At 54.7% G+C, this 25,785-nt stretch overlaps 1 protein-coding gene across 1 annotated transcript; it reads left to right on the top strand.

The window, feature by feature from the left end:
• The first annotated feature begins 19,401 nt into the window (after positions 1 to 19,401).
• LOC127323788 (uncharacterized) lies at positions 19,402 to 24,802 on the top strand. The gene is made up of 6 exons (XM_071824027.1): positions 19,402 to 19,479; positions 20,601 to 20,915; positions 21,044 to 21,116; positions 21,195 to 21,590; positions 21,950 to 22,363; positions 24,558 to 24,802. Exons 1-6 carry the CDS (start codon positions 19,402 to 19,404, stop codon positions 24,800 to 24,802), a joined length of 1,521 nt encoding a protein of 506 aa, XP_071680128.1.
• The last annotated feature ends 983 nt before the right edge of the window (positions 24,803 to 25,785 follow it).

The following is a 25,785-nucleotide window of genomic DNA, read 5'->3' as shown; positions in this document are numbered from 1 at the left end:
CACGGTCAGCGGTATGGAGAGGAGGTGTCCCCTGCCGCCGCCACTTGTAGCCAGTACGGATCGTCGTAAGCCCTGACGGCCTGTCCGGCGCGTGGCACTATTGCTCCACAGTGCCCCGCGCTTTACGGAAGATGGAGTCAGCGTGGACTTTGGGAACCCGGATCACCAACCCGGTTCCTTCCAGTGCAAGACTCGCCAGCCTCGAGTCGGTCTGAGGTACAAACCCCAGTCGGATATGGCTTGTAGAAGCCGGCCCAGCTACAGCATTGGTGGCCGTAGCCAGGCCGACTAGGACCTAGAGCCAGCCGGCTTCCGGACCAGCCGGCCACGGCGCCAGCCGGCTGCTCCTCAGCCGGCCTTTGCCGCGAGCCGGCCAGTGGCCAGCCGGCTGCTCCGCGTCCATTGCCCTACCTGGGGTCTTCCCCCCGACATTAGCCCCCGAAGCTGGCAAGGTCCTGCGTCTAGAAGGACCTAGGCTGGTTTTCCTGGCTTCTCGAATATATTTGACGGCACTTGGAGGGGCCGACTGAGGATTTCCATTCAGCCGGCTGCGCCCTCATCCGGCTCGTTCCCGCCGGCGTCTTCTAGCCGGCCGCTTTTTACACTTATGCAACTTTTGCTTTCTTGCAAGTTTTGATGGCGTCTCCGCCTTGTTGATGACTTTTGGTCCGAGTTGAACTTATTGTCCGGCTCCGGCTTGCGGCGCGCCGGAGTCTCCGCCGCTTCGGGTTCTGCACCCGACTTGACCGGTCTGACGCCTGGCTCTGCGGTCGGTTCGTCTGGTCACATCAATGTTCCTCCGGATCCGGTGCAGTAGTGGGGAACGTGGTGTGGCCGTTTTCGGTAACCGCTGCCGTCGTGGGGGTAGTTAAGGCCGCAGTAAATCCCGATCGTGGCCCACGATTGCCACGTGGCCGCGCAACTGGCGCGTCAGGCGGCTATAAATGCCCCAGGTAGCGGTACCGAGGTGCCCTTCTTCTTCCTCGCGCTCTTCGTCCTCTCGCTCAAGCTCTCTCCTTTCTTCGCTCGAGCGTTCCGCCGCACGCCAACACTTCTTCTCCATTAACCTCCTGGCGAACTCCGGCGAGCCGCTGCCCCGACGTTCTCCCGCCGGGCCACCGCCGCCACTACTCCAATCCGGCGCCACGGGGCCGCGCGTTTCCACGGAGCGTCCTCAGCCGCCGCCGTCGCCGCCGCCGTCGCAAGGCTCTTCCTCGCCCTTTCGCCTCTCGTGGTCAACTTCTTCCTCTTCCTCGACAATGGCCTCCGCCAGCGGATCGTGGAGGGGCTCATACATGCGGGAGGACGACATCGAGCGGCTGGTGCGCCTCCGCCGGATCCCGTCGGCGGTGGTCTGGCGGGCGCCCGGCGAGGAGACGGAGCCCGAGCCGCAGCCCGGCGAGCGCGTCGTCTTCGGCGCGCATCTTGATCGCGGGCTGGGCCTGCCGGCTTCAACCTTCTTCCGGCAGTTCCTCGACAACTTCGGCCTGCAGCCGCACCACCTGCCGGCCAACGCGTGCGTCCTCCTCAGCTGCTTCGTGGCGTTCATGGAGGCCTACGCCGGCTTGTGGCCAGACATCGACTTCTGGAGCCGGCTGTTCTACTTGAAGGCGCAAACCACCGAGGGCCGCCTGCGGGCTTGCGGCGCCGCCTCGATCTACTCCCGGCCTGGTACGCCTTTCCCCAAGATCTCCACCGTTGACTCGGTGAAGAACTGGCAGATGTCGTTCTTCTATGTGCGCAACGAGGGGCAGCTCGTCGACCGGATCAACCTGCCGGAGTTCAACCCGGCTCCTCCAGTCGGCCGGATCAACTGGAGCTACAACGCCCGCACATCGGATCCGGACGCCGAGGTGAACCAGCTCAGGGACTTCCTGGGGGCAGCCGTCGAGAATGGGCTGACCGCCGAAGACCTTCTCTGCACCATCGCCGAGCGCCGGGTGCTGCCGCTCCAGAGGCGCACCCACAAAATCGGGCACATGTCCGGCCGGTTCGACCCGAACCGGACGTCCAAGGCGGTGCTCTCCAAGGCCCAGGTGGCCAGCCGGGTGAATAACATCACCAAGGCAAACATGCCGGACGACTGGAACTACGGGCTGGCGCCCCGCGACAGAGACCACCCGCCCGAACGGGTAAGCTTTGTGTTTTTCGCCGGCTTCCGGATTGCGGCTGCGAGGCCGACTTCCTTTTGCTTCTGCCGATTTCCGGCTTGTTGTTTGCTCATGCTTTTTCTGTCTTTCTAGCTTTTTGAGCGCCAGAACGCCGAGGACGGCGACCTGGCGACGAGGAGGTGGACGCCGGATCACGTCGATCCGGCTGACCAAGCCGGCGACCAGGCCGGCGACGACGACCTGCTGCAGGCGCCTGATCTAGGCGGCCAGGGGGAGCACAATCCGCCCCCTTCACCGGAGCAGCAGGAGGACGAGGAGCCGGCGACGTCCGGCACGGGGCCGATCCTCGCCGTGCCTCTGCGCGCGAGGCCGCCAAGCACCACGGCGACTTCGGCGCGCCAGGGGAAGAAGCGGGCCAGCGAGCCCCGCTCCACTGCCGCCTTGGAGGCGAAGGCGAAGAAGCTCCGCCGGCAGCAGCCGAAGAAGGTTCCGGAGCAGGCCGGGTGAGTTTTCTTTCTCTTTCTTGTTTGATTCCTTTTCTTTCCTTACTTTTTATGCTTATCTTCTCCTTGTTTGTCCGGCTAGGGCCCCCATCAAGTTTGCCCAGGGCGGCGGCTCCCGGCAGGCCCCGCGCGTCGCGTCGCCGCCTCTGCGCCAAAGGAGGGAGCCGACGCCGCAGCCTTCATCGCGCGCTCCTACGCCGCCGCCGCCTGCGGGTACTGCGCCTTCCGCAGGGGCGCCTTCCTTTGCCGTGCCACTGGCTGATACGTCTCCAACGTATCTATAATTTCCGATGTTCCATGCTTGTTTTATGACAATACCAACATGTTTTGTTCACACTTTATATCATTTTCATGCATTTTCCGGAACTAACCTATTAACAAGATGCCACAGTGCCAGTTCCTGTTTTCTGCTGTTTTTGGTTCCAGAAAGGCTGTTCGGGCAATATTCTCGGAATTGGACGAAATCAACGCCAAACCTCCTATTTTTCCCGGAAGCGTCCAGAACACCGAAGAAGAGTCGGAGAGGGGCCAGGGGGCCACCACACCACATGGCGGCGCGGGCCAGGCCTAGGCCGCGCCGGCCTAGGGTGTGGCGCCCCCAGGTGCCCCCCTGCGCCGCCTCTTCGCCTATAAAAGCCCTTTCAACCTAAAAACGCAGTACCAATTGACGAAACTCCAGAAAGACTCCAGGGGCGCCGCCACCGTCGCGAAACTCCAATTCGGGGGACAGAACTCTCTGTTCCGGCACCCTGCCGGACGGGGAATTGCCCCCGGAGCCATCTCCACCGCCGTCTTCACCGCCATCTTCACCGCCATCGCTGCTTCCATGATGAGGAGGGAGTAATCCACCTCCGAGGCTGAGGGCTCCGCTGTAGCTATGTGGTTCATCTCTCTCCCATGTACCTCAATACAATAATCTCATGAGCTGCTTTACATGATTGAGATTCATATGAGTTTGTATCACAATTTATCTATGTGCTACTCTAGCAAAGTTATTAAAGTAGTTCTATTCCTCCTGCACGTGTGTAAAGGTGACAGTGTGTGCACCGTGTTAGTACTTGGTTTAGTCTGTTGATCTATCTTACACTATAAGGTTACTTAAATATGAGCATTATTGTGGAGCTTGTTAACTCCGGCATTGAGGGTTCGTGTAATCCTACGCAATGTGTTCATCATCCAACGAAAGTGTAGAGTATGCATTTATCTATTCTATTATGTGATCAATGTTGAGAGTGTCCACTAGTGAAAGTGTAATCCCTAGGCCTTGTTCCTAAATACTGCTGAGTTACTACTGCTTGTTTACTGTTTTACTGCGTTACTACTGCTGCAATACTACCACCATCAACTACACGCCCGCAAGCTATTTTCTGGCACCGTTGCTACTGCTCATATATATTCATACCACCTGTATTTCACTATCTCTTCGCCGAACTAGTGCACCTATTTGGTGTGTTGGGGACACAAGAGACTTCTTGCTTTGTGGTTGCAGGGTTACATGAGAGGGATATCTTTGACCTCTTCCTCCCTGAGTTCGATAAACCTTGGGTGATCCACTTAAGGGAAAACTTGCTGCTGTTCTACAAACCTCTGCTCTTGGAGGCCCAACACTGTCTACAGGAAAGGAGGGGGAAGTAGACATCAAGCACTTTTCTGGCGCCGTTGCCGGGGAGGAAAGGTAAAAGGTACTCACACTCCGGACCTCGGCTACCAAGCTATTTTCCGCCATTGTAAGTACTCGAAGCTATTTCCTTTAGATCCTGCAATTGCAACTTTTTGTTTCTTGTTTACACTAGTTAGGCATAATGGAAAACAACAAAAAAATTGGTGATCTTTTTAGTCTTTTTCCTGATTTAGAATTGTTTGATGCAAAAATTAAAAAACCTATGGAACCTTATTTGCATGCTAGTAGTGATGTTATTAGTATGAATGCAATTACTGCTAATGCTATGGAGAAGTCTAAGCTTGGGGAAGCTAGTTTTTGTGATCTTTTTAGCTTCCCATCTTTAGGGGAGAAAATTTGTTCTGATAATGCTTTATCTCCCATATGCGATAACTCTAATGATGCTTCTGATATTTTGAATCCACCTGCAGAAAGTATTCAGTATAAAATACCTATGAAAATTATTGAACGTGTTATGGACAACCACTATAAAGGGGATGGAACTGTCCATCCTAGAGATCATTTACTGTTTTTGCACGAATTATGCGGGTTATTCAAGTGTGCAGGTATCTCTATGGATGAAGTGAAGAAGAAGCTATTCTCCGTTTATTGTCTGCAGTAAAGCGGCACATTGGTATAAATTGTTGGAGAATAGACATTCTCTTGGTTGGGAGGAAATTGCATCTCTCTTTTATTCTAAATTTTATCCTCCTCATGAAGTGCATATTGATAGGAATTATATTTATAACTTTTATCCTCGTGATGGAGAGAGTATTTCTCAAGCATGGGGAGATTGAAGTCACTAATGCTCAAATGTCCCATTCATGAGCTCCCCCGTAATGTTATTGTTAATAATTTTTATGCGAGGCTTTCAGGACAACACAAGGACTATCCTGGACGCGTGTTCGGAAGGATCTTTCACAAGCAAAGAGGTTGAAGCTAGGTGGGATCTTCTTGATCGGATTGAGGACAACGCTGAAGGATGGGAGAACGACAAAGGTAAAGAGTCGGTATAAATTATGATTATGAATGCATTGAAGCTTTTATGGATACCGATAAATTTCGAAATATGAGTGCTACTTATGGTCTTGACTCTCAAGTTGCTGCAAATCTTTATAAAGCCTTTGCTTCTCATTTTGAATTGCCTAAAAATAATTTTGATAAGTATCATGAACCTTTTAAAGAGGCTTGCATGAAGAATGAAATTGTTGTTAATTATTGCAATAAGCATGCTCAAACTCCTAAAAATGCTATTTCTTATAAGCATGTTAATTTTTGTGGAATGCATAGGCCTTGCGGAATTAATCAAGTCAAAGATGAATATTGCATCCATCATATTAATGAAAAAACTAGAAAGTGGTTTAGGGCTCTAGATGATCTTGGTAAAAAAGTTTGTGCCCTCTATCCTTTTATTTGTGAAGTTTGCCATGAAGTGGGTCATTTTAATTTTCAATGCTCCTCCAATGATAATTTGAACCCAATGAGTGCTGCAAATTTGTATTGTGATGATGAAATTACTCCTAATCAGCATGATGAACTTACTTTATTTTTGGGGTGTGAAGAACTCACGAGAAAAATCTCTTTGTTACATATGAGTGATCTTGATATTGATGATGTCCTGCATGGGTGTTTTTCTTATTGCATTGATAATAGCCATACAAATACTTACATACAAAATATTTTAGAAGATGACACCTTGCCAAAATATGATAGGACCGCTGTGTGTTTTCAACTAATTAATGAAAAGGAGGGATCCTCCCAAGTTTCTTCTATTGTTTCTGAAAGTAAATCAGGTTATGCGGACGAGCCACCCTTCAAGCCTCTTCCTCCTAAAGAAGGGAACGAGGAGAAGGAAGAGAAGAAGAAGAAGAAGGGAACGAAGAAGAAGAAGAAGAAGGAGAATAAAAAGAAAGAGGTAACGGCGTATCCCCGCGTGAATGAGATAACGCTAGGTAACCGTAAGTATGTTGCTCCTAATGATTATTGTGATAATGAATCTGAATACGATGATCTTCCTATGCCCTTTACATACATTAGCAATCATGATTTGAATGAACACACTACTTTTGATATTGCAAATCTACGGGAAACTAATTCTGAAAATGATGATAATAATTGCCATAGTGTCAGTGCTATCCATGCTTCCTCCCATAATAATATAGAAAGCTGTAAGCTTGGGGAAGAGGTGTTTGAAAATCCTTTTGCTACTGATCATTATGTGTTTGATACATCTCCTTCTAATAACAATGATGGTATGGTTATAGATAAACCGACTGTGAAAGATAACTATTCTATTTCTTATGATGACACTGTGCCTCCGATCTTTGATGATTATTATAAAGAATGCTATGATATAGGTTATAATTATCCTTATGAAACTTGTCATAGTCATGATTGGATTACCAAAAACAATTCTTTTAATATGCAACTTGTTTACCATGTTCAAATTCTTGATAATAATCTTGCTCCAATTACTAATAATGAGAATAACTCTTCTTATGCCAAAATTAATGATACTTCTATGCATATGAACCATGATAAGAATGTTTTAAGTGATGGGTATATTGTGGATTTCATCAATGATGCTACTGAAAGTTATTATGAGAGAGGGAAATATGGTTATATGCATCTTAATAATATTAAGTTTCCCCTCTTTATGTTGAGAATCTTGAAGTTACTCGTGTTTTATCCTCTTATGCTTGTCACTTTGTTCTTCATGAATTCATTTGTGTACAAGATTCCTCTTCATAGGAAGCATGTTAGACTTAAATTTGTTTTGAATTTGCCTCTTGAAGCTCTCTTTTGCTTCAAATACTATTTCCCGCGAATGGATTATTAAAACTACTGAGCCCATCTTAATGGCTATAAAGAAAGAACTTCTTGGGAGATAACCCATGTGTTATTTTGCTACAGTACTTTGTTTTATATTTGTTTCTTGGAAGTTGTTTACTACTGTAGCAACCTCTCCTTATCTTAGTTTTGTGTTTTCTTGTGCCAAGTAAAGCCGTTGATAGAAAAGTAAGTACTAGATTTGGATTACTGCGCAGTTCCAGATTTCTTTGCTGTCACGAATCTGGGTCCACCTCCCTGTAGGTAGCTCAGAAAATTAAGCCAATTTACGTGCATGATCCTCAGATATGTACGCAACTTTCATTCAATTTGAGCATTTTCATTTGAGCAAGTCTGGTGCCATTTTAAAATTCGTCAATACGAACTGTTCTGTTTTGACAGATTCTGCCTTTTATTTCGCATTGCCTCTTTTGCTATGTTGGATGAATTTCTTTGATCCACTAATGTCCAGTAGCATTATGCAATGTCCAGAAGTGTTAAGAATGATTGTGTCACCTCTGAATATGTTAATTTTTATTGTGCACTAACCCTCTAATGAGTTGTTTCGAGTTTGGTGTGGAGGAAGTTTTCAAGGGTCAAGAAAGGAGGATGATATACTATGATCAAGAAGAGTGAAAGCTCTAAGCTTGGGGATGCCCCGGTGGTTCATCCCTGCATATTTCAAGAAGACTCAAGCGTCTAAGCTTGGGGATGCCCAAGGCATCCCTTCTTCATCGACAAATTATCAGGTTCCTTCTCTTGAAACTATATTTTTATTCGGTCACATCTTATGTGCTTTACTTGGAGCGTCTGTATGCTTTTGTTTTTGTTTGTGTTTGAATAAATGCTTGTGTGGGAGAGAGACACGCTCCGCTGGTTCGTATGAACACATGTGTTCTTAGCTCATAATATTCATGGCGAAGTTTTCTTCTTCGTTAAATTGTTATATGGTTGGAATTGGAAAATGATACATGTAGTAATTTGCTATAATGTCTTGGGTAATGTGATACTTGGCAATTGTTGTGCTCTTGTTTAAGCTCTTGCATCATATACCTTGCACCCATTAGTGAGGAAATACATAGAGCTTGTTAAAATTTGGGTTTGCATGAGTGGTTTCTCTAGAGTCTAGATATTTTCTAGTAAGATGTTTGAACAACAAGGAAGACGATGTATAGTTTTATAATGCTTGTAATATGTCTTTTATGTGAGTTTTGCTGTACTAGTTCGTGCTTGTGTTTGCTTCAAACAACCTTGCTAGCCTAAACCTTGTATCGAGAGGGAATACTTCTCATGCATCCAAATCCTTGAGCCAAACAACACTATGCCATTTGTGTCCACCATACCTACCTACTACATGGTATTTTCCGCCATTCCAAAGTAAATTGCTTGAGTGCTACCTTTAAAATTCCATCATTCACCTTTGCAATATATAGCTCATGGGACAAATAGCTTAAAAACTATTGTGGTATTGAATATGTAATTATGCACTTTATCTCTTATTAAGTTGCTTGTTGTGCGATAACCATGTTCACTGGGGACGCCATCAACTATTCATTGTTGAATTTCATGTGAGTTGCTATGCATGTCCGTCTTGTCTGAAGTAAGAGAGATCTACCACCCTATGGTTAAGCATGCATATTGTTAGAGAAGAACATTGGGCCGCTAACTAAAGCCATGATCCATGGTGGAAGTTTCAGTTTTGGACATATATCCTCAATCTCATATGAGAAAATTATTAATTGTTGTTACATGCTTATGCATAAAAGAGGAGTCCATTATCTGTTGTCTATGTTGTCCCGGTATGGATTTCTAAGTTGAGAATAATCAATAGCGAGAAATCCAATGCGAGCTTTCTCCTTAGACCTTTGTACAGGCGGCATAGAGGTACCCCTTTGTGACACTTGGTTAAAACATGTGCATTGTGATGATCCGGTAGTCCAAGCTAATTAGGACAAGGTGCGGGCACTATTAGTATACTATGCATGAGGCTTGCAACTTGTAAGATATAATTTACATGATACATATGCTTTATTACTACCGTTGACAAAATTGTTTCATGTTTTCAAAATAAAAGCTCTAGCACAAATATAGCAATCGATGCTTTCCTCTTTGAAGGACCATTCTTTTACTTTTATTGTTGAGTCAGTTCACCTATCTTTCTCCACCTCAAGAAGCAAACATTTGTGTGAACTGTGCATTGATTCTTATATACTTGCTTATTGCATTTGTTATATTGCTTTGCATTGACAACTATCCATGAGATATACATGTTACAAGTTGAAAGCAACCGCTGAAACTTAATCTTCCATTGTGTTGCTTCAATGTCTCTACTATGAATTTATTGCTTTATGAGTAACTCTTATGCAAGACTTATTGATGCTTGTCTCGAAAGTACTATTCATGAAAAGTCTTTGCTATATGATTCACTTGTTTACTCATTGCATTTACATTGTTTCGAATCGCTGCATTCATCTCATATGCTTTACAATGGTATGATTAAGATTATGTTGGTAGCATGTCACCTCAGAAATTATCTTTTTATCGTTTACCTACTCGAGACGAGTAGGAACTAAGCTTGGGGATGCTGATACGTCTCCAACGTATCTATAATTTCCGATGTTCCATGCTTGTTTTATGACAATACCAACATGTTTTGTTCACACTTTATATCATTTTCATGCATTTTCCGGAACTAACCTATTAACAAGATGCCACAGTGCTAGTTCCTGTTTTCTGCTGTTTTTGGTTCCAGAAAGGCTGTTCGGGCAATATTCTCGGAATTGGACGAAATCAACGCCAAACCTCCTATTTTTCCCGGAAGCGTCCAGAACACCGAAGAAGAGTCGGAGAGGGGCCAGGGGGCCACCACACCACATGGCGGCGCGGGCTAGGCCTAGGCCGCGCCGGCCTAGGGTGTGGCGCCCCCAGGTGCCCCCCTGCGCCGCCTCTTCGCCTATAAAAGCCCTTTCGACCTAAAAACGCAGTACCAATTGACGAAACTCCAGAAAGACTACAGGTGCGCCGCCACCGTCGCGAAACTCCAATTCGGGGACAGAACTCGCTGTTCCGGCCCCCTGCCGGACGGGGAATTGCCCCCGGAGCCATCTCCACCGCCGTCTTCACCGCCATCTTCACCGCCATCGCTGCTTCCATGATGAGGAGGGAGTAATCCACCTCCGAGGCTGAGGGCTCCGCTGTAGCTATGTGGTTCATCTCTCTCCCATGTACCTCAATACAATAATCTCATGAGCTGCTTTACATGATTGAGATTCATATGAGTTTGTATCACAATTTATCTATGTGCTACTCTAGCAAAGTTATTAAAGTAGTTCTATTCCTCCTGCACGTGTGTAAAGGTGACAGTGTGTGCACCGTGTTAGTACTTGGTTTAGTCTGTTGATCTATCTTACACTATAAGGTTACTTAAATATGAGCATTATTGTGGAGCTTGTTAACTCCGGCATTGAGGGTTCGTGTAATCCTACGCAATGTGTTCATCATCCAACGAAAGTGTAGAGTATGCATTTATCTATTCTATTATGTGATCAATGTTGAGAGTGTCCACTAGTGAAAGTGTAATCCCTAGGCCTTGTTCCTAAATACTGCTGAGTTACTACTGCTTGTTTACTGTTTTACTGCGTTACTACTGCTGCAATACTACCACCATCAACTACACGCCCGCAAGCTATTTTCTGGCACCGTTGCTACTGCTCATATATATTCATACCACCTGTATTTCACTATCTCTTCGCCGAACTAGTGCACCTATTTGGTGTGTTGGGGACACAAGAGACTTCTTGCTTTGTGGTTGCAGGGTTGCATGAGAGGGATATCTTTGACCTCTTCCTCCCTGAGTTCGATAAACCTTGGGTGATCCACTTAAGGGAAAACTTGCTGCTGTTCTACAAACCTCTGCTCTTGGAGGCCCAACACTGTCTACAGGAAAGGAGGGGGAAGTAGACATCACTGGCCTCAGCGCCTGATCGCGGCACGTGGGCCGAGCCGACGCGGCAGCCGACGCTGGACGACATGTTCCCGCGCCGGACTCGCCTTCTGGACCCAGCCGCTGAGGCCGGGCGGGGCATGCCGCCTTCAACCGGAGCCGGAGCCGGAAGGGCTGCACCGTCCGCGACTGGAGCCGGAGTCGGCAGGGCTGCGCCGCCTGCGACCGGAGCCGGCACCCCGCCAAGTGTGGTGGTGTTGGATGAGAGCCCGGAGGGGGCACCTCAGCCGGAGACAGCTGCGCCGGCTGGGCCATCTGCTGCGCCCGGAGCGTCGCCACCGCCGGAGCCGACGATAGAGGAGCCGGCCAGGCGGGAGCCGGCGCGCACGGAGGGCGCCGACTCGCGCGCGCTAGTGAGGACGGAAGCCCCATCGGCGCCGCAGCAGGGCCTGCATGTGGCCAAGGGTGCCATGCTTCTGCATGTGCCATCCGCCTCCGACTCCAGCCTTGGCTCGGCTGGCACTATGGAGCAGGCGTGGCTCAGCGCCGACTCCTACGAGGTGACCAGCCGGGGGGGGAACCCTGGCCAAGCGTCGGTGGAGATATTCTTCTCCAGCCTGCAGGCCCACCTCAAGGCCAGGGCTGCCGAGACCGCGGCCAGTGTTGCCAAGGTGGAGGAAGCCGGCAAGGTAAGCTTTATCTGTTTTTTGATTTGGTTATCATCCTGGTAGCCCTCCGAGGCATGGGCCGGCTGCTTGGAGCCGGCCCGGGTTTCGCCTAGCTGACTGACTTTCTTTTTTCCTTAGGCTGTGATGGATCGGCGCACCACTTTGTACAACCGCGCCGTTACCCATTACCACAAGGCCAAGCTGGACCGGGCCGACTTGGCCCGCGAGCTGGAAACCGCCAAGGGTAAGCTCTTGCTTCTTTCGACTCGATGTCTTATTTTCTTTTTAATCTTCGTTGGCTGACGTTTCTTTCCGGCTGCCTCGCAGTTGAAGCCGCCAAGGTCCCGCGGCTGGAGTCGGATCTCCGGGCTGCTCGCGCCCAGTGCGCCGAGAGCGAGGAGGCGGGCCGATCTGCCACCGCCAAGCTCAAGCTGGCTGAGCAGGAGCTGACGCGGCTGCGGCTGCTGGAGTAGAACCACCTCACTGAGCTCAACTCCCTTAGGATGGCGGAGAAGGAGAAGGTGGAAGATCTGAGCCGGCGGCTGACGGAGGTGGAGAAGCAGCGGCTTGCGCTGCAGGAGGAGGTCACCAGCAAGTCCACGGAGCTGACGGCTACCGCCAAGCGCTGGACGGACGAGATTGGCGCACTTGATCGCGGCTTGGCGGGTGAGTGCATCTCTATGTTCCTTTCCCTTTGCCAGCTTTCGGCTGTCGGCTGCCGGCTTTTGTTGGCAGCCGGCAGCAGAACCTTCTGATTTCTTCGCTATCTCCATCTTTGGGCTGGTGGCAGTCGGTTCTTGCCGACTGCCGCCAGGCTTTTCCTTTTGGCTTAGGACTTCGAAAATTTGCATTTTTCAGCTTATTTCGGCTTCGATGATTTCTGACTTGCTTCTTCTTGCAGCGGCCTTCCCGGAGACGCAGGACGCAGCTTTGGCAGCCGTTGGCGTTGCGCGCGAGTCCAGGAGGCGGGAAACCGGCGAGGGCAGCTCGGAGTACTTCTCCATGGAGGACCACATGGCGTCCATAGCTGCCCGCGTCGAGCCCATCACCAAGCTTGGCTGGGAGCTCCGGAAGGCGGCTGAAGAGCTGGTGCCGATGCTGTGGCCTGAGGACGCGGTGCCGCAAGATATCTCCAGCCTCACCTCCCTGATGGAGCGAGCGCCGGATCGCTTCCTCGACTGGAAGGAGTCGGCCACCCGCGCTGGTGCCGACATGGCGCTGTCCTTCATCCTCTCTTGGTATAACGAGGTGGACCTGGGGCAGCTCGAGTACCGGCGAGCCGGCGTGGAGGACAAGCTCCCGGCCGAACATAAGACCGCCCGGCTTGCCCGAGCCAGCGCCATCGCCGACTTCGTCGACAAGGGCCTCTTCGTCGCGGACCCGAACCCTCCTCCATCCGATGAGGACTACATGGAAGATGAGGAGGCGGAAGACGCGCCCGAAGACGAGCCGGCAGCCGGCTCCGCTGACGCCCCTCCGGCTTAGTTTACCTGCTTTTCAGTTGTTCTTTTGCCAAGACAATTTATTAAATCCCCGGGATGCCGGGTGCGCATGTATGAATATCATCGTCCTTTAATTATGTCACACTTTAATGTGTTTGTTAATCATTTGTGTGCCGAGTTGCTTTCTTTCGACTCGTTCGCTTTTTCCCATCCGCCCCACTCTTTGGCTGTGCTCTTGCCAGTCGTACGTCCGACTTGCGATCCGTCGCCGGATCAAGAGCGGGCCGCTGGGTGAGGCTGACAGTATTTCGGTCGAACGAGCTGAATTCGGCAATCCGGCACTTATATGAAAAGTTGCAAGTCAACTCGCTTTTACTCTTTCCCTTAGTCGTTTTTCACGTGCCGGCTCCCTAGGCCTTACTCCCGCCAGCCGGACAGCCGGGTTGCGGTCTGTAGCTGGATCGGAAGCCGGCTGTCGGAAACCGGATCACGTTACTGAGCCGACCGCGTGAGAGGGTTCAAGCCAATTGGCGAAACAAGGTAAAGTACGCGAAAAACTTGCGGAAACGGCGCTCTTGGCGCGTGCTTTTTCATAGCTTACAAAAGGGATACAAGGGATACATACATTCCTGCTCTCATGTGTAAAATGGGCGGAGTAAGTTGACATTCCAGAGACGTTTAGTCTCCTCGTCAGCCTTGTCCGGCTTGTTTTTCTTAGCCTCTTGGGCATCTATGAGATAGTAGGAATCATTGCCTACTGCCTTGCTCACGATGAAGGGACCCTCCCATGGGGATGACAGCTTATGCTGTCCGGCTGTCCGCTGGATCAGCCGGAGCACTAGGTCTCCTTCTTGGAATGCTAAGGGCTGGACCTTCCGGCTGTGATAGCATCGGAGGCTTTGCTGGTAGATAGTAGATCTGGACGCAGCCAGCAGCCGAGCCTCTTCGACCAGGTCGATTCCATCTTCGCGAGCTTCTTTGGCTTCGGCTTCTGTGTAGAGCTTGATCCTTGGCGCGTCGTGCTCGATATCAGTCGGCAAGACGGCTTCGGCCCCGTATACGAGGAAGAATGGTGTGAAGCCGACTGAGCGGTTTGTCATTGTGCGTAGGCTCCACAGCACATTGGGCAACTCTTCAATCCAGCAGCCGGCTGCTCGCTCGAGCGGCTCCACCAGCCGGGGCCGGATGCCGGCTAGGACCAAGCCGTTAGCCTTCTCCGCTTGTCCGTTGGACTCTGGGTGCGCCACAGAGGCTAGGGCCATCCGGATCCCCATTTCCCCGCAATAGCGAGAGAAGATGCCTTGGGAGAAATTGCTGCCGTTGTCGGTGATGATGCTGTGGGGGTAGCCGAACCTCACGATGATTTCCTTGAGGAATGTGACGGCTGTGGAGCCGTCCAGCTTCTTGATTGGCTTGGCTTCGATCCACTTGGTGAATTTGTCAATCACCACCAAGAGGTGTGTCATGCCGCCTCGCGCCGTTCTGAATGGGCCTACCATATCCAAGCCCCATACGGCAAATGGCCATGTGATGGGGATGGTTTTCAAGGCGGAAGCCAGCTGGTGTCTCTTCTTTGCGAAGCGCTGACAGCCGTTGCACTTCTTCACCAACTCTTCTGCGTCTCTGAGCGCAGTCGGCCAGTAAAAACCGTGCCGGAAGGCTTTGGCCACTATGGCTCTGGATGAGGCGTGATGTCCGCACTCCCCTTGATGGATTTCCCGTAGGAGTTCAATCCCTTCAGCCGGCTCGACGCACCGCTGGAACACCCCACTTACGCTGCGTTTGTACAGCTGGTGGTTGATGATTGTATAGGCCTTGGCCCTTCTCTCAATCTGCCTGGCCTGGACTCTATCATCAGGCAGCACACCGTCGGTGAGGTAGGAGAGGAATTCTTGTGCCCATGAAGGTACGCATCTTATCTCGAATACGCTAACCAACAGGGCCTCCTGCGTGGGAGCTTCCGGATTCGACTGCATGGTCGCCGGGTTCGGCTTGCTAGCCGGCGGGTTCGGCTTGCTAGCCCCCGAGTTTGGCGATGAAGCCCCCGGGTTGGACTGAGAAGTCCCCGGGTTCGGCATGGTAGCCGACGGGTTCGGCTTGTTGGCCCCCGACTTGGGCGACGAAGCCCCCGGGTTCGGCTGAACAGCCCCCGGGTCAGCCGGCACGAATATTGAATCCGAGTCCGGTGACGGTATGATGGACGGCTTCTTGAGAACCGCCAAGGCGATGCCCGGCGGAATGGCTTGCCGGGTTGAGCCGATCTTGGACAAGGCGTCAGCCGCCTCGTTGTTTGCTCGTGGCACATGGTGGAATTCGCAGCCGTCGAAGAAGCCGGATAGCTGCTGGACATGGAAGCGGTATGAGGCCATGTTGGCGTCCTTCGCGTCCCAGTCGCCAGATGCTTGTTGAATGACCAAGTCGGAGTCGCCGAAGCAGAGTATGCGACGCACGCCAATCTCCTTGGCCAGCTTCAGTCCATGAATGAGCGCTTCATACTCCGCCACATTGTTGGATGCGGCGAAGTGGATCTGTAGGACGTAGTCCAGCCGGTCTCCCTTGGGAGAGGTGATGACGATGCCGGCTCCCAAGCCGTTGCGCATCTTCGAGCCGTCAAAGTGCATCTTCCAATGTGTGGAATCCGGCACAGGCGGCAGGTATTGCATCTCAGCCCAGTCGACGAAGAAGTCCGCGAGGATCTGCGACTTGATGGCTGTGCGTGGCTCGTAGAGGATGGTGTGGGCGGCTAGCTCCAGGGCCCACTTGGCAACCCGGCCGTTGGCATCCTTGCTGCCGATGATTTCCGCCAAGGGTGCCGTGGCAACCACCTTGATGGGGTGCTCTTGGAAGTAGTGCTTGAGCTTCTTGGCCGCCATGTAGACGCCGTAGGTGACCTTCTGGTAGTGGGGGTAGTTTTGCTTCGACTGGGAGAGCACTTCGCTAAGGTAGTAGACTGGGCGCTGGACCAGCTGCTCCCTGCCGTCTTCTTTGCGCTCCACCACCAGGACAACGCTAACCACTCGATTGGTGGCTGCGATGTACAACAGCATCGGCTCCATTGAAGCCGGCGTTGCAAGGATTGGCGCGGTTGAGAGCACGCGCTTCAAGTCACGAAAAGCTTCTTCCGCCTGCGGTGACCAGACGAACTTGTCCGCCTTCTTCATCAATTGATACAGGGGCAGTGCCTTCTCCCCCAGCCGGCTGACGAAGCGGCTCAAGGAGGCCAGGCAGCCAGCGAACTTCTGGACGTCCTTGAGGCACTACGGCAGTTCCATCTTCTCCAGGGCACTGATCTTGTCCGGGTTGGCTTCGATCCCTCGCTGAGAGACGAGGTAGCCAAGGAGCTGGCCAGACGGCACGCCGAATGTGCACTTGGCCGGGTTGAGCTTCATCCGAAATCTTCTCAGATTGGTGAAGGTTTCTCTCAGGTCATCAAGGAGGGTAGTCGTCTCCTTGGTCTTTACAACGACATCATCCACATATGCGTGAACGTTTCTGCCGATTTGAGCCTGCAAGCATTTTTGCATGCACCTTTGGTAGGTGGCGCCTGCATTTTTCAAGCCGAACGGCATAGTCGTGTAGCAATAAGCCCCGTACGGGGTAATGAACGAAGTCTTTATTTGATCAGCCGGATTCAAAGGAATCTGGTGGTAGCCTGAATAGGCATCTAGGAAAGACAACAGTTCACAGCCGGCAGTCGAGTCTATGACTTGATCTATGCGCGGCAGGGGGAAGGGATCCTTCGGGCACGCCTTGTTCAGGCTGGTGTAGTCGATACACATGCGCCAGGAGCCGTTCTTCTTCAAAACCAGGACCGGGTTTGCCAACCAGTCCGGGTGCAGCACTTCCATGATGAAGCCGGCAGCTAGGAGCCGGGCGATTTCTTCACCGATGGCCTTCCTTCGTTCTTCGGCGAAGCGCCTGAGAGGCTGCTTCACCGGCTTGGCTTCGGGCCGGACGTGGAGGTAGTGCTCAGCCAACTCCCTCGGCACACCCGGCATGTCTCTTGGAGTCCATGCGAAGATGTCCCGATTCTCACGGAGGAAGCTGGTGAGCTCGCGTTCCTATTTCCTGCTCAAGCCGGCACCGATGGTGACGTACTTGTCCGGCTGCGCCGGGTCCAGCAGGATCTTCTTGGTGTTGTCGGCCGGCTGGAAGTGAGTCGTCCCAGTCGGGTTGCCTGCAGCCGGCATGTCTGTCTGCGCGGCCTTGGCGAGGGCGACGGCGTCGTGGATGAGCTGCTTCTCGGTGGCGATGACCAGCGTCTGGGCCATCTTGGAGCTCTGCGTGGCGCAGTCCATGGAGCGGCGATAGTCGCCGGCTACGGTGATGACCCCCTTGGGGCCAGGCAGCTTCATCTTCAGGTACCCATAGTGGGGCACCGCCATGAACTTGGTCAGGGCCGGCCTGCCCAGGAGCGCGTGGTAGGGACTCACGAGGTCCACCACCTCGAACTCGATTCTCTCGGTGCGGAAGTGATCCGGCTTCCCGAACATCACCTCCAGCGTGATCCGGCCGATCGGCTGGCAGCAGTGGCCTGGCACTATGCCATGGAAGACGGTGGGGGTGGGGCGCAACTCGGCCTCCTGGATGCCCAGCTTGCAGGCGGTGTCGCGGTAGAGGATGTTGATGCTGCTGCCGCCGTCGATGAGGACGCGCGAAAAACGCACGCTGCGCCGGGTTGTGCCGATGGTGGGGTCGAGGACCATGGCGTAGCTGCCCGGCTTCGGCAGGACAGCCGGTGTGTCGCGGCGATCAAAAGTTGTCGTGGATGTAGCCACGGCAGATGCTACAGGGGGTAGCACTTCATTGATGCGAGGGGAAGGGAACATTGCCATCTACGGGTCGAGGTGCAAGAGACGCAAGGGTTTTACCCAGGTTCAGCCCCTCCGGAGAGTAAAAGGCCTACGTCCTGCTAGATCTCTATTGCTCAGTGGAGAATTACAATGGGGGGGCTCAGTCGGCGGCTACGCCGAGAGCTTACAGGGGGAGATTGGATCTCGAGTCAGGTGTCCTCTAGGGCCTAAGCTCGGGGGTTTATATAAGCACCCCCGGCCTAGGGTTACATGGAGATAACTCCGAATCATATCAGTTGCTACTAACCCGGGATCCGCTATCCCTCTCGCAAGTAATCTTCTTGTCCAGCCGTGTGGACCTCCTCCTTGGGATCACGGCCCAGTCGCCTTAGGGCCCAGTCGCTTAGGCGACTGGCGATCCACCCAAGCCTCTATCTTCATGGCGACTGGGACTGGCGACCCACCCCCTATGGGCATATCCCCATCAGTAGTCCCCAAGCGCGGTGGTGATGAAGCGCGGATCTGGAACAAGTCTTGGAGAGGCGCGGTGATGGATCAAGATGAGTCGCCGCCGGGCTTCCAAAGATAAAGTCGCGGGTGCGGTGGCAGTCTCAGTCGCCATAACTTGATCAGTCAGTCGGCGTGTGACAGTCGGCTCTAGCCGCCGCCGTTTGCCGGCCGACGCGTAGTCACCATAGAGACACGTGGAGAGGCCAACGGCTAGATTTCACGTTGACCGAGGCGCACACCGTCTGCATGTTGTTGACCGTTGGGCTCGACGTGACCGCTAACGGCTAGTTTAACGGCTATTCAGCCGGTGACGGCGCAGATCTCGACCGTTGATTGCGGGGCGGCGATTCCGGGACAATTCAACGAACAGATCTCATCCTCAATCTGAGCGAGTGCGGGCGGTATAAAGGGTCGCCCCTAGGATTAGGGTTCAACACTCCTCCGCATTCATCCCCCATCTTCTCTTCATCTCATCTTCATTCCACACTCCACACGCATCCATGGCGGCGAAGGGGTGGGGCAAGTCGAAGGTCACGCGGGAGTCTCTCCTCCCGTACGTCGCCTCCGGAGTCATCCCGGAGTTCAACCAGGAGCGATGGCGGGTTCCGCCGGCGAACGAGACGGAGCCCCTCCCACGGCCTGGGGAGTTCGTGGATCTTCATGAGCTTCCTCGATCGCGGGTTCGCTCTCCCCACCTCCGATTTCCTCCGGCAGTTGCTGGCCTTCTACAGCATCAAGGTTTCCGACCTCGGGCCGCACAGCGTCCAGCAGATTTCTCTGTTCGTGGCGCTGTGCGAATGCTACTTGGGCTGTCCGCCCTACTTCCCGCTGTGGGTGTCCATCTTCCACGGGCGGGCGACTCGGGCCAGCAAGAACAGCGAAGCACTCATCCCGAACGGGGGGATCACCTTCCAGGTGAAGTCCGGGGAAAGCTTCATCGACATGGCGCTCCCCAAGAAGGCGCGATCGCTGTGGCGTCGTTTCTGGGTCTACGGCCAGGAGGACCCGCCCCCGGGCGAGGTATGCATTCCCCAATACAGTCCCGAGCCGAGCGTCCCGCGGCGCCTCAATGTCCGGTCGCTGCCGCGCGCGAGCAGGAGAAGGTGGTGAAGGATATGCGCCAAGCGATCCAGGCGCTAAAAGATGACGGCCTGACGGCGGTCGACATGTACAACTGTTGGCTTGGCCGGCGGCTGATCCCCCTGCGGTGCCGAGCTCACCCCATGTGGGAGTACCGGGGACAGAACGACCGCACCCGGTCGACGGCGACCGAGTGGGACGAGGGCGAGTACCGGAAGGCGCTCGCTAAGATCACCACTGCCACCTTTACTTCCTTCGAGGACGGCTTGCAGCCCTACACCGAAGACACCCCAGCGCCTCAGGTAATGCTTCGCATGGCGACTTCGCACGGCTTAGCCGCGCTTCTTCCTTTCTGACTTGTTCCTTTGATTCGATTGCAGCGTTGGCGGAAGATCGCGGACCACCTCCCTCCTCTCGCCGGAAAGGAACCACCGGAGATGACCGAAGGCGAGGAGGAAGAGGTCGACGAGGAGGAGGAGCGCACCGAGTCGGACTCGGAGGCGCGGGACTTCATCAGACTCCCGCGCGGGTCGAAGAGGGGTGCCGAGTCCTCGTCCCAGGGCGCGGCTGAAGAGGAGGCGACCTCCCGTCCGGAGGACAAGGCGGAGCCCTCCAAGGAAGGGGCCGAGCCGCTATCGAAGCGACTGCGCCCCACTCTCCTGGAAGGGTCCACGAGGCTTCAGCGTCCCTTGAAGGACGCGATCGATGCGGGAGCTCGGGCCGGTCCGGGCGTAAAAGCGATTCCCACGGTGAAGTAAGTATTTCTTGTCGAATTTATCCTTCCTGCGACTGGACTGAGTGTCGACTCACCTCGCCTCTCTGTAGGTCCAAGAAGAAGACCTTGGCGAAGCCGCCCGCGGCCGGGGTGGCGGCCACGAGGGCGGCCGAGGCAAAGAAGAAAGCCGCGGAGAGGAAGGCGGCGCCGTCCGACCTTGGGGTGCGGGGTCGGCTCCGAGAAGAGCCCGCCGCCGGGAGTCAAGCGGAGAAGGAGAGCACTAGCCACGTCGAGCCCACCGCCAACGTTTTCCTCTACCCGGCATGGCTCGCGGGGGCATGGCGAGTGCGGCGACGGGTCCGGACGTTGCTCCGCCGTGGAGGAGGAGGAGTCGACTGACATTGGATCGACCGAGGGGCAGAAGGCACCCGAAGTTGAAGAGGACATCGTCGAGGAGGGCGGTCTGTCGGAGCCACTGAAAGAGCGCCGGTCCAAGGCCGCCAGGGACCGCGCCCCGCCCAGCGACACCGACACGCGGACGGGCGAGGTTCCGTCGACTGAGGCGGTGATGCGAGCGGACGGGGCGACCGAGTCGCGTCATCCGCCGCCGTCTTCATTGACCTTCACTGAGCTCCACACGGCGCTTGGCGAGGCGCATGTGGTAAGTGTCGCTGAACACGTGGCCTAGTCACCCCCAGTCCCCGAGGGTCGACTTGGTCTGAAAGGGCGAGTCGAGTCTCTATTTGCTTTTTGTTTGTTGACCTTGGCATTTTTGTTTGGTTTCCGTAGGCGGAGATTAAGCGGCTGACCGCGCTTGTGGAGGAGGCGGCGCAGAAGAACCGGAAGCTGATTGCCCTGGGCAGTAAGTCATGCCCACTCGCCGTCCTCATTCAGTGTCACTGGCCCGGGCGTTCGTTCTCACCGTTTCCTTTTCTTGTAGCAGAGGCGCAGGCAAAGGCTCTTGCCGAGGCTCGGGAAGGGTTCGTCAAGGAGTCCTTCTACCGTGAAGCCGAGTTCCGGGCGCAGCAGGCCGAAGAGGCCCGGAAAAGGGCGAAAGCGGAGGTGGCGGAATTGACGAAGGTCCTGGAGCAGAAGGGCCGGGAGCTGGAGGACGTCATCACCGAATACAAGGTGAAGCTGGAGGCCGCGACTGATGCGCGGGACTCTGCACGTGGGGCTGCCGCGTCTCTGCGGGAGGAGGTGGCGGCCTTGAAGCAGCAGCACGCCAAAGAACTTGCTGCGGAGAAGGAGGCGTCCGAGGGCATCGTCCTGGCGGTGCAGGCCGAGAAGACCAACTTCGAGGCTTTCGTCAGGGAGATGTCGCGGCAGATTCTTGGTAAGTTCTTGTTGTCGCACTTCTTGTTTTATTTGCCGGGGGTTTGAGTATCTGAACACGGCGAGTCGGCCTCGGGGGTCAGTCCCCGAGCGTGGCGAGTTGGCCTCGGGGGCCAGTCCCTGAGCGTGGCGAGTCGGTCTCGGGGGCCAGTCCCCGAGCGTGGCGAGTCGGCCTCGGGGGCCAGTCCCCGAGCGTGGCGAGTCGGCCTCGGGGGCCAGTCCCCGAGCGTGGCGAGTCGGCCTCGGGGGCCAGTCCCCGAGCGTGGCGAGTCGGCCTCGGGGGCCAGTCCCCGAGCGTGGCGAGTCGGCGTTGAAGGGGAAGTTCTCATTTTTCCCTTTTCCTTGTGTTGTTGACTGCAGGTACGTGCGACTTCGTGGAGACGGCGACTCCACGGGAATGCCTGTCGACCGCGACCGCGCGTATCATCGCCTGCGCGGGGGAGATACTTGCCGCGCTCCAGTACCTGAGCCCGCGGGAGGTGATTCCGCGGGACACGCCATCCGTCTTCAAGGCCGTGTCCAACATTCCGGCTGTTGTTGACTGGCTTCGTCGCTCTTCCTGCCGCGTTGGCATTACCATGGCTCTGAGCATGGTGCTGGCGCATTATTCTGAAGGGTTCGACGTGGAGGAGGTCACCGCTGGCTTCCCCTCGGAGACTGGGGAGTTCGATGTTGCCGAAGTGCTGCGGCTGATGGATGCGGTGCGCCCCTTCGCCGACCGAGTACTGGCGACCGCGGACTTGGAGACTCATAGCCCCAGCCACGCGGCTCCCGGTGACGCGGAGAAGGAGCCGGGCCCGGTGGACTACCCCGCGGAGCGCCTCTTCCATGCTGCTGCCGCCGGCTCGCTGTCTACATATCCGGTCGTGGTGTACACGCCGAAATTTCGTCACGGCGATGACGGCGTCGAGCCTGTCGTAGAGGGGGCTCCGGGGTCGTCCTCGTAGTTTCCTGAGTACCTGTGTAAGAAGTAGCTAGATTTCCCGCGAGCGGGTGTTAGTTGTAAATAGAATGATGACTTTTGCTTAAATGTGATTCGGTGGTTGCTTTTGCATTATTTGAGACGGCGATGCATTGGAGTTGGTTCCGACTATCCATGGCCTTCAGGTCAGTCGCCTTGCGACCCCAATGAAGGCTATCGACTTGACTGTTTTCCTTTTCGAGCTGGGCGTCCCCGATCGCGATGCGTAGTCATTATAGTACGAATAGCAGCCTCATGGGTGGAGTAGTGGTGTGGTGTAGTTTGCGCTGTTCGGATGTAGCGCGCCACTCGTCGTGGCTCGGTGAGCCAGTCGCTAGGCGACTCCAAAGGGGATCATTGCGGGCGTATTTTCCTTGGCGAGCCGCGGGTCCGTTTTGCGGGGTCCCTAGTCGAAGTACTTAGCCGCGCAATTCGCCAACCTAAGGTAGAGGAGGGCATTGGTGTGCTTTATAACGTAGCACAAGGCGGTCGCCGAGGCCCGTGGGGCTGGCCGAGCGTGCGGCCCCGCTGTGGGTTCCGGTCGCCGTTTTCACCCGATGGCGTGAGAGATGGTGGGTGACCGGGCGTGGTGTCGCGCGTCGGTCCCGCCTCCACGCCGTGGTACCCCGGCTCCTTGGCCTATCGGGGACCTCTCTCTTCCCGCAGCGGCGACCGGAGGTCTCTCAGTTCCTAGTCGCTTGTCGCGGCGACTAAGCCGGTATGTCCCGGGATGAGAGATGACGATATTTGGCGGGTGAAGGGGAGGTAGTCGGAGCTTGAGATCAAAAAATGGTCGGCGATTTTTATTACCCTCTGAATTTTCGGATTACATTTTTCCCTTAGGTATAGAACCGCCGGAGGAGGTTGATGTTCCAGGGGCGCTCCACCTCTTTAGTGAGCGGCTCGCCTTTGTCGTCCTTGCGGACGTCGATGAGGTAGTAGGAGTCGTTGCCGAGTACGCGGCCGACGGCGAATGGTCCTTCCTGTGGCGGGGACAGCTTGTGCATCCCTTTCTTGTCCTGGATTAGCCGGAGTACCAGATCGCCGACTTGGAAGGAGCGACTCCGAACGCGGCGGATCAGTGGGTAGCGACGGAGGTCCCTGCTGGTAAATGGCGGTTCTGGAGAGTGCGAGGTCTGGCCTCGTCGAGGAGATCGATGTCATCTTGGCGAGCTCGCTCGTTGTCTTCTTCGGCGTAATTGGCGACCCGAGGTGAGTCGTAGGCGATGTCCGTGGGCATGACGGCTTCGGCGCCATATACCAGGAAGAAAGGCGTGAAGCCGGTTGACCTGTTAGGCGTTGTGCGGATGCCCCATAGTACTGAAGAGAGCTCCTCTGCCCAGCAGCCGGCTGCGCGCTCTAGGGGCACGACCAGGCGTGGTTTGAGTCCGTGCGGGATGCTCTGGTTTGCCCTTTTCGCTTGGCCGTTCGACTCGGGGTGGGCGGCGAGGCGAGATCGAGTCGGATGCCCTTTTCTTCGCAAAAGTCAGCCATCTCCCCTTTGGCGAAGTTGGTGCCGTTGTCGGTTATGATACTGTGAGGGTAGCCGTACCGATAGATGAGCTCGCGTAGGAACTTTGTGGCCGTCTTCCCGTCGCACTTCTTTATGGGCTTTGCTTCTACCCATTTGGTGAACTTGTCCACCGCTACCAGGAGGTGAGTATATCCGCCGGGGGCCGTTTTGAATTTTCCCACCATGTCCATGCCCCATACGGCGAAGGGCCAGGTGAGGGGGATGGTCTTCAATGCCGATCCTGGCATGTGCGGCGCTTGCATGCTTTTGGCACCCGGCGCATGAACGGACAAGGGCGATTGCGTCTTCGTGGGCTGTTGGCCAGTAGAAGCCGTGACGAAAGGCCTTGGCGACGATTGACCGCGCCTGCGTGGTGGCCGCAGTCCCCTGCGTGGATGTCGCGCAGAATGTTGCGCCCTTCCGCCGTGGTGACGCATCGTTGGAACACTCCCGAGACACTGCGCTTGTATAGCTCATTGTTGATGATGGTGAAGGACTTGCATCTGCGCACGATGGCGCGTGCTTTGGTTTCATCCATCGGCCGTGCCTGGCTCTCGCGGTCGCGGATGTAGGGCGCGGTCCAAGCGGTGCTGGCGACGGCGAGTGCGACTCGGGCGGAGTCGGGAGCAGGTGGCTCGGCAATGTCCAGCACGCGCGGTGCGCGCACCGACGGGTGGCTGAGGATGTCCCGGACGACGCCCGGAGGCGGCTGAAGTCGCTTGGACCCCAGTCACGCTAGCGCGTCGGCTTCTTCGTTCTTGCGCCTGTCAACCCACTCGACGACGTGACCGGCGAAGCTAGCGCCGGCTTGGTCGACGGCGCGTTTGTATGCGATCATGTTGGCGTCTGTGGCGTCGCAGGTGCCGGAAGTTTGGCTGGCGACTAGGTCGGAATCGCCGAGGCAGCGCAGCCGTGTTGCGCCCATCTCTTTTGCGACTCGCATGCCGTGCAGGAGCGCCTCGTACTCGGCCATGTTGTTGGTGCATGGCTCGAATCTGAGTTGCAGGACGTACTTCACTGTGTCGCCCTTTGGTGATGTGAGGACGACTCCCGCGCCTGCTCCTTCGAGGTTTTTAGAACCGTCGAAGTGCAACGTCCAATGTTTGAGGTCCGCGGGGGAGCTTGGCTGCTGGGCCTCTTCCCAGTCGGCGAGGAAGTCGGCGAGTGCTTGAGATTTGATGGCGTGGCGTGACTCGTAGGTGATGTTGTGGACGCCGAGCTCGACTGCCCACTTGGCGATCCGGCCAGTTGCGTCGCGGTTGCGGATGATGTCGGCGAGTGGTGTTGAGGCGAATACCTTGATGGGGTGCTCTTGGAAGTAAGGGGCCGCCGCCGCTGGGCCCCGAGGACGGCGTACACCAGCCTCGGTAGTGTGGATACCGTTGCTTGGATTCGATTAAGGCTTCGCTGATGTAGTAGACCGGGCGTTGTACCAGTTGCTCCCTTCCTTCCTCCTTCCGTTCGACGACCATGACTGCACTTATAGCGCGGTTCGACGCAGCGACGTATAGGAGCATGGTTTCTTTTGGCAGCGGGGCCGCGAGGATAGGGGCATTCGAGAGGGCGTGCTGGAGTTCCTCTAGGGCCCGCTGCGCCTCGTCTGTCCACCGGAATGATTCCGACTTCTTGAGCAAGCGGTATAGTGGCATGGCCTTGTCTCCGAGCCGGGTATGAAGCGGCCCGAGGGCGGCGACTCGACCGGCGAAGTTTTTGCGCGTCGAC

This window comes from Lolium perenne, chromosome 7, assembly GCF_019359855.2.
Source record: "Lolium perenne isolate Kyuss_39 chromosome 7, Kyuss_2.0, whole genome shotgun sequence".
In the NCBI taxonomy this organism is placed as follows: Eukaryota; Viridiplantae; Streptophyta; class Magnoliopsida; order Poales; family Poaceae; genus Lolium; species Lolium perenne.
This window is presented reverse-complemented; position numbering and strand designations above follow the sequence as displayed.

Coding starts and splice junctions, on each gene's coding strand:
- LOC127323788 (XM_071824027.1), top strand. CDS start 19,402: ATGGCGCTCCCCAAGAAGGCGCGATCGCTGTGGCGTCGTTTCTGGGTC. Junction 21,117..21,194: donor GAAGCTGATTGCCCTGGGCA/GTAAGTCATGCC, acceptor CTTTTCTTGTAG/CAGAGGCGCAGGCAAAGGCT. Junction 22,364..24,557: donor CCCCAGCCACGCGGCTCCCG/GTGACGCGGAGA, acceptor ATGATGGTGAAG/GACTTGCATCTGCGCACGAT.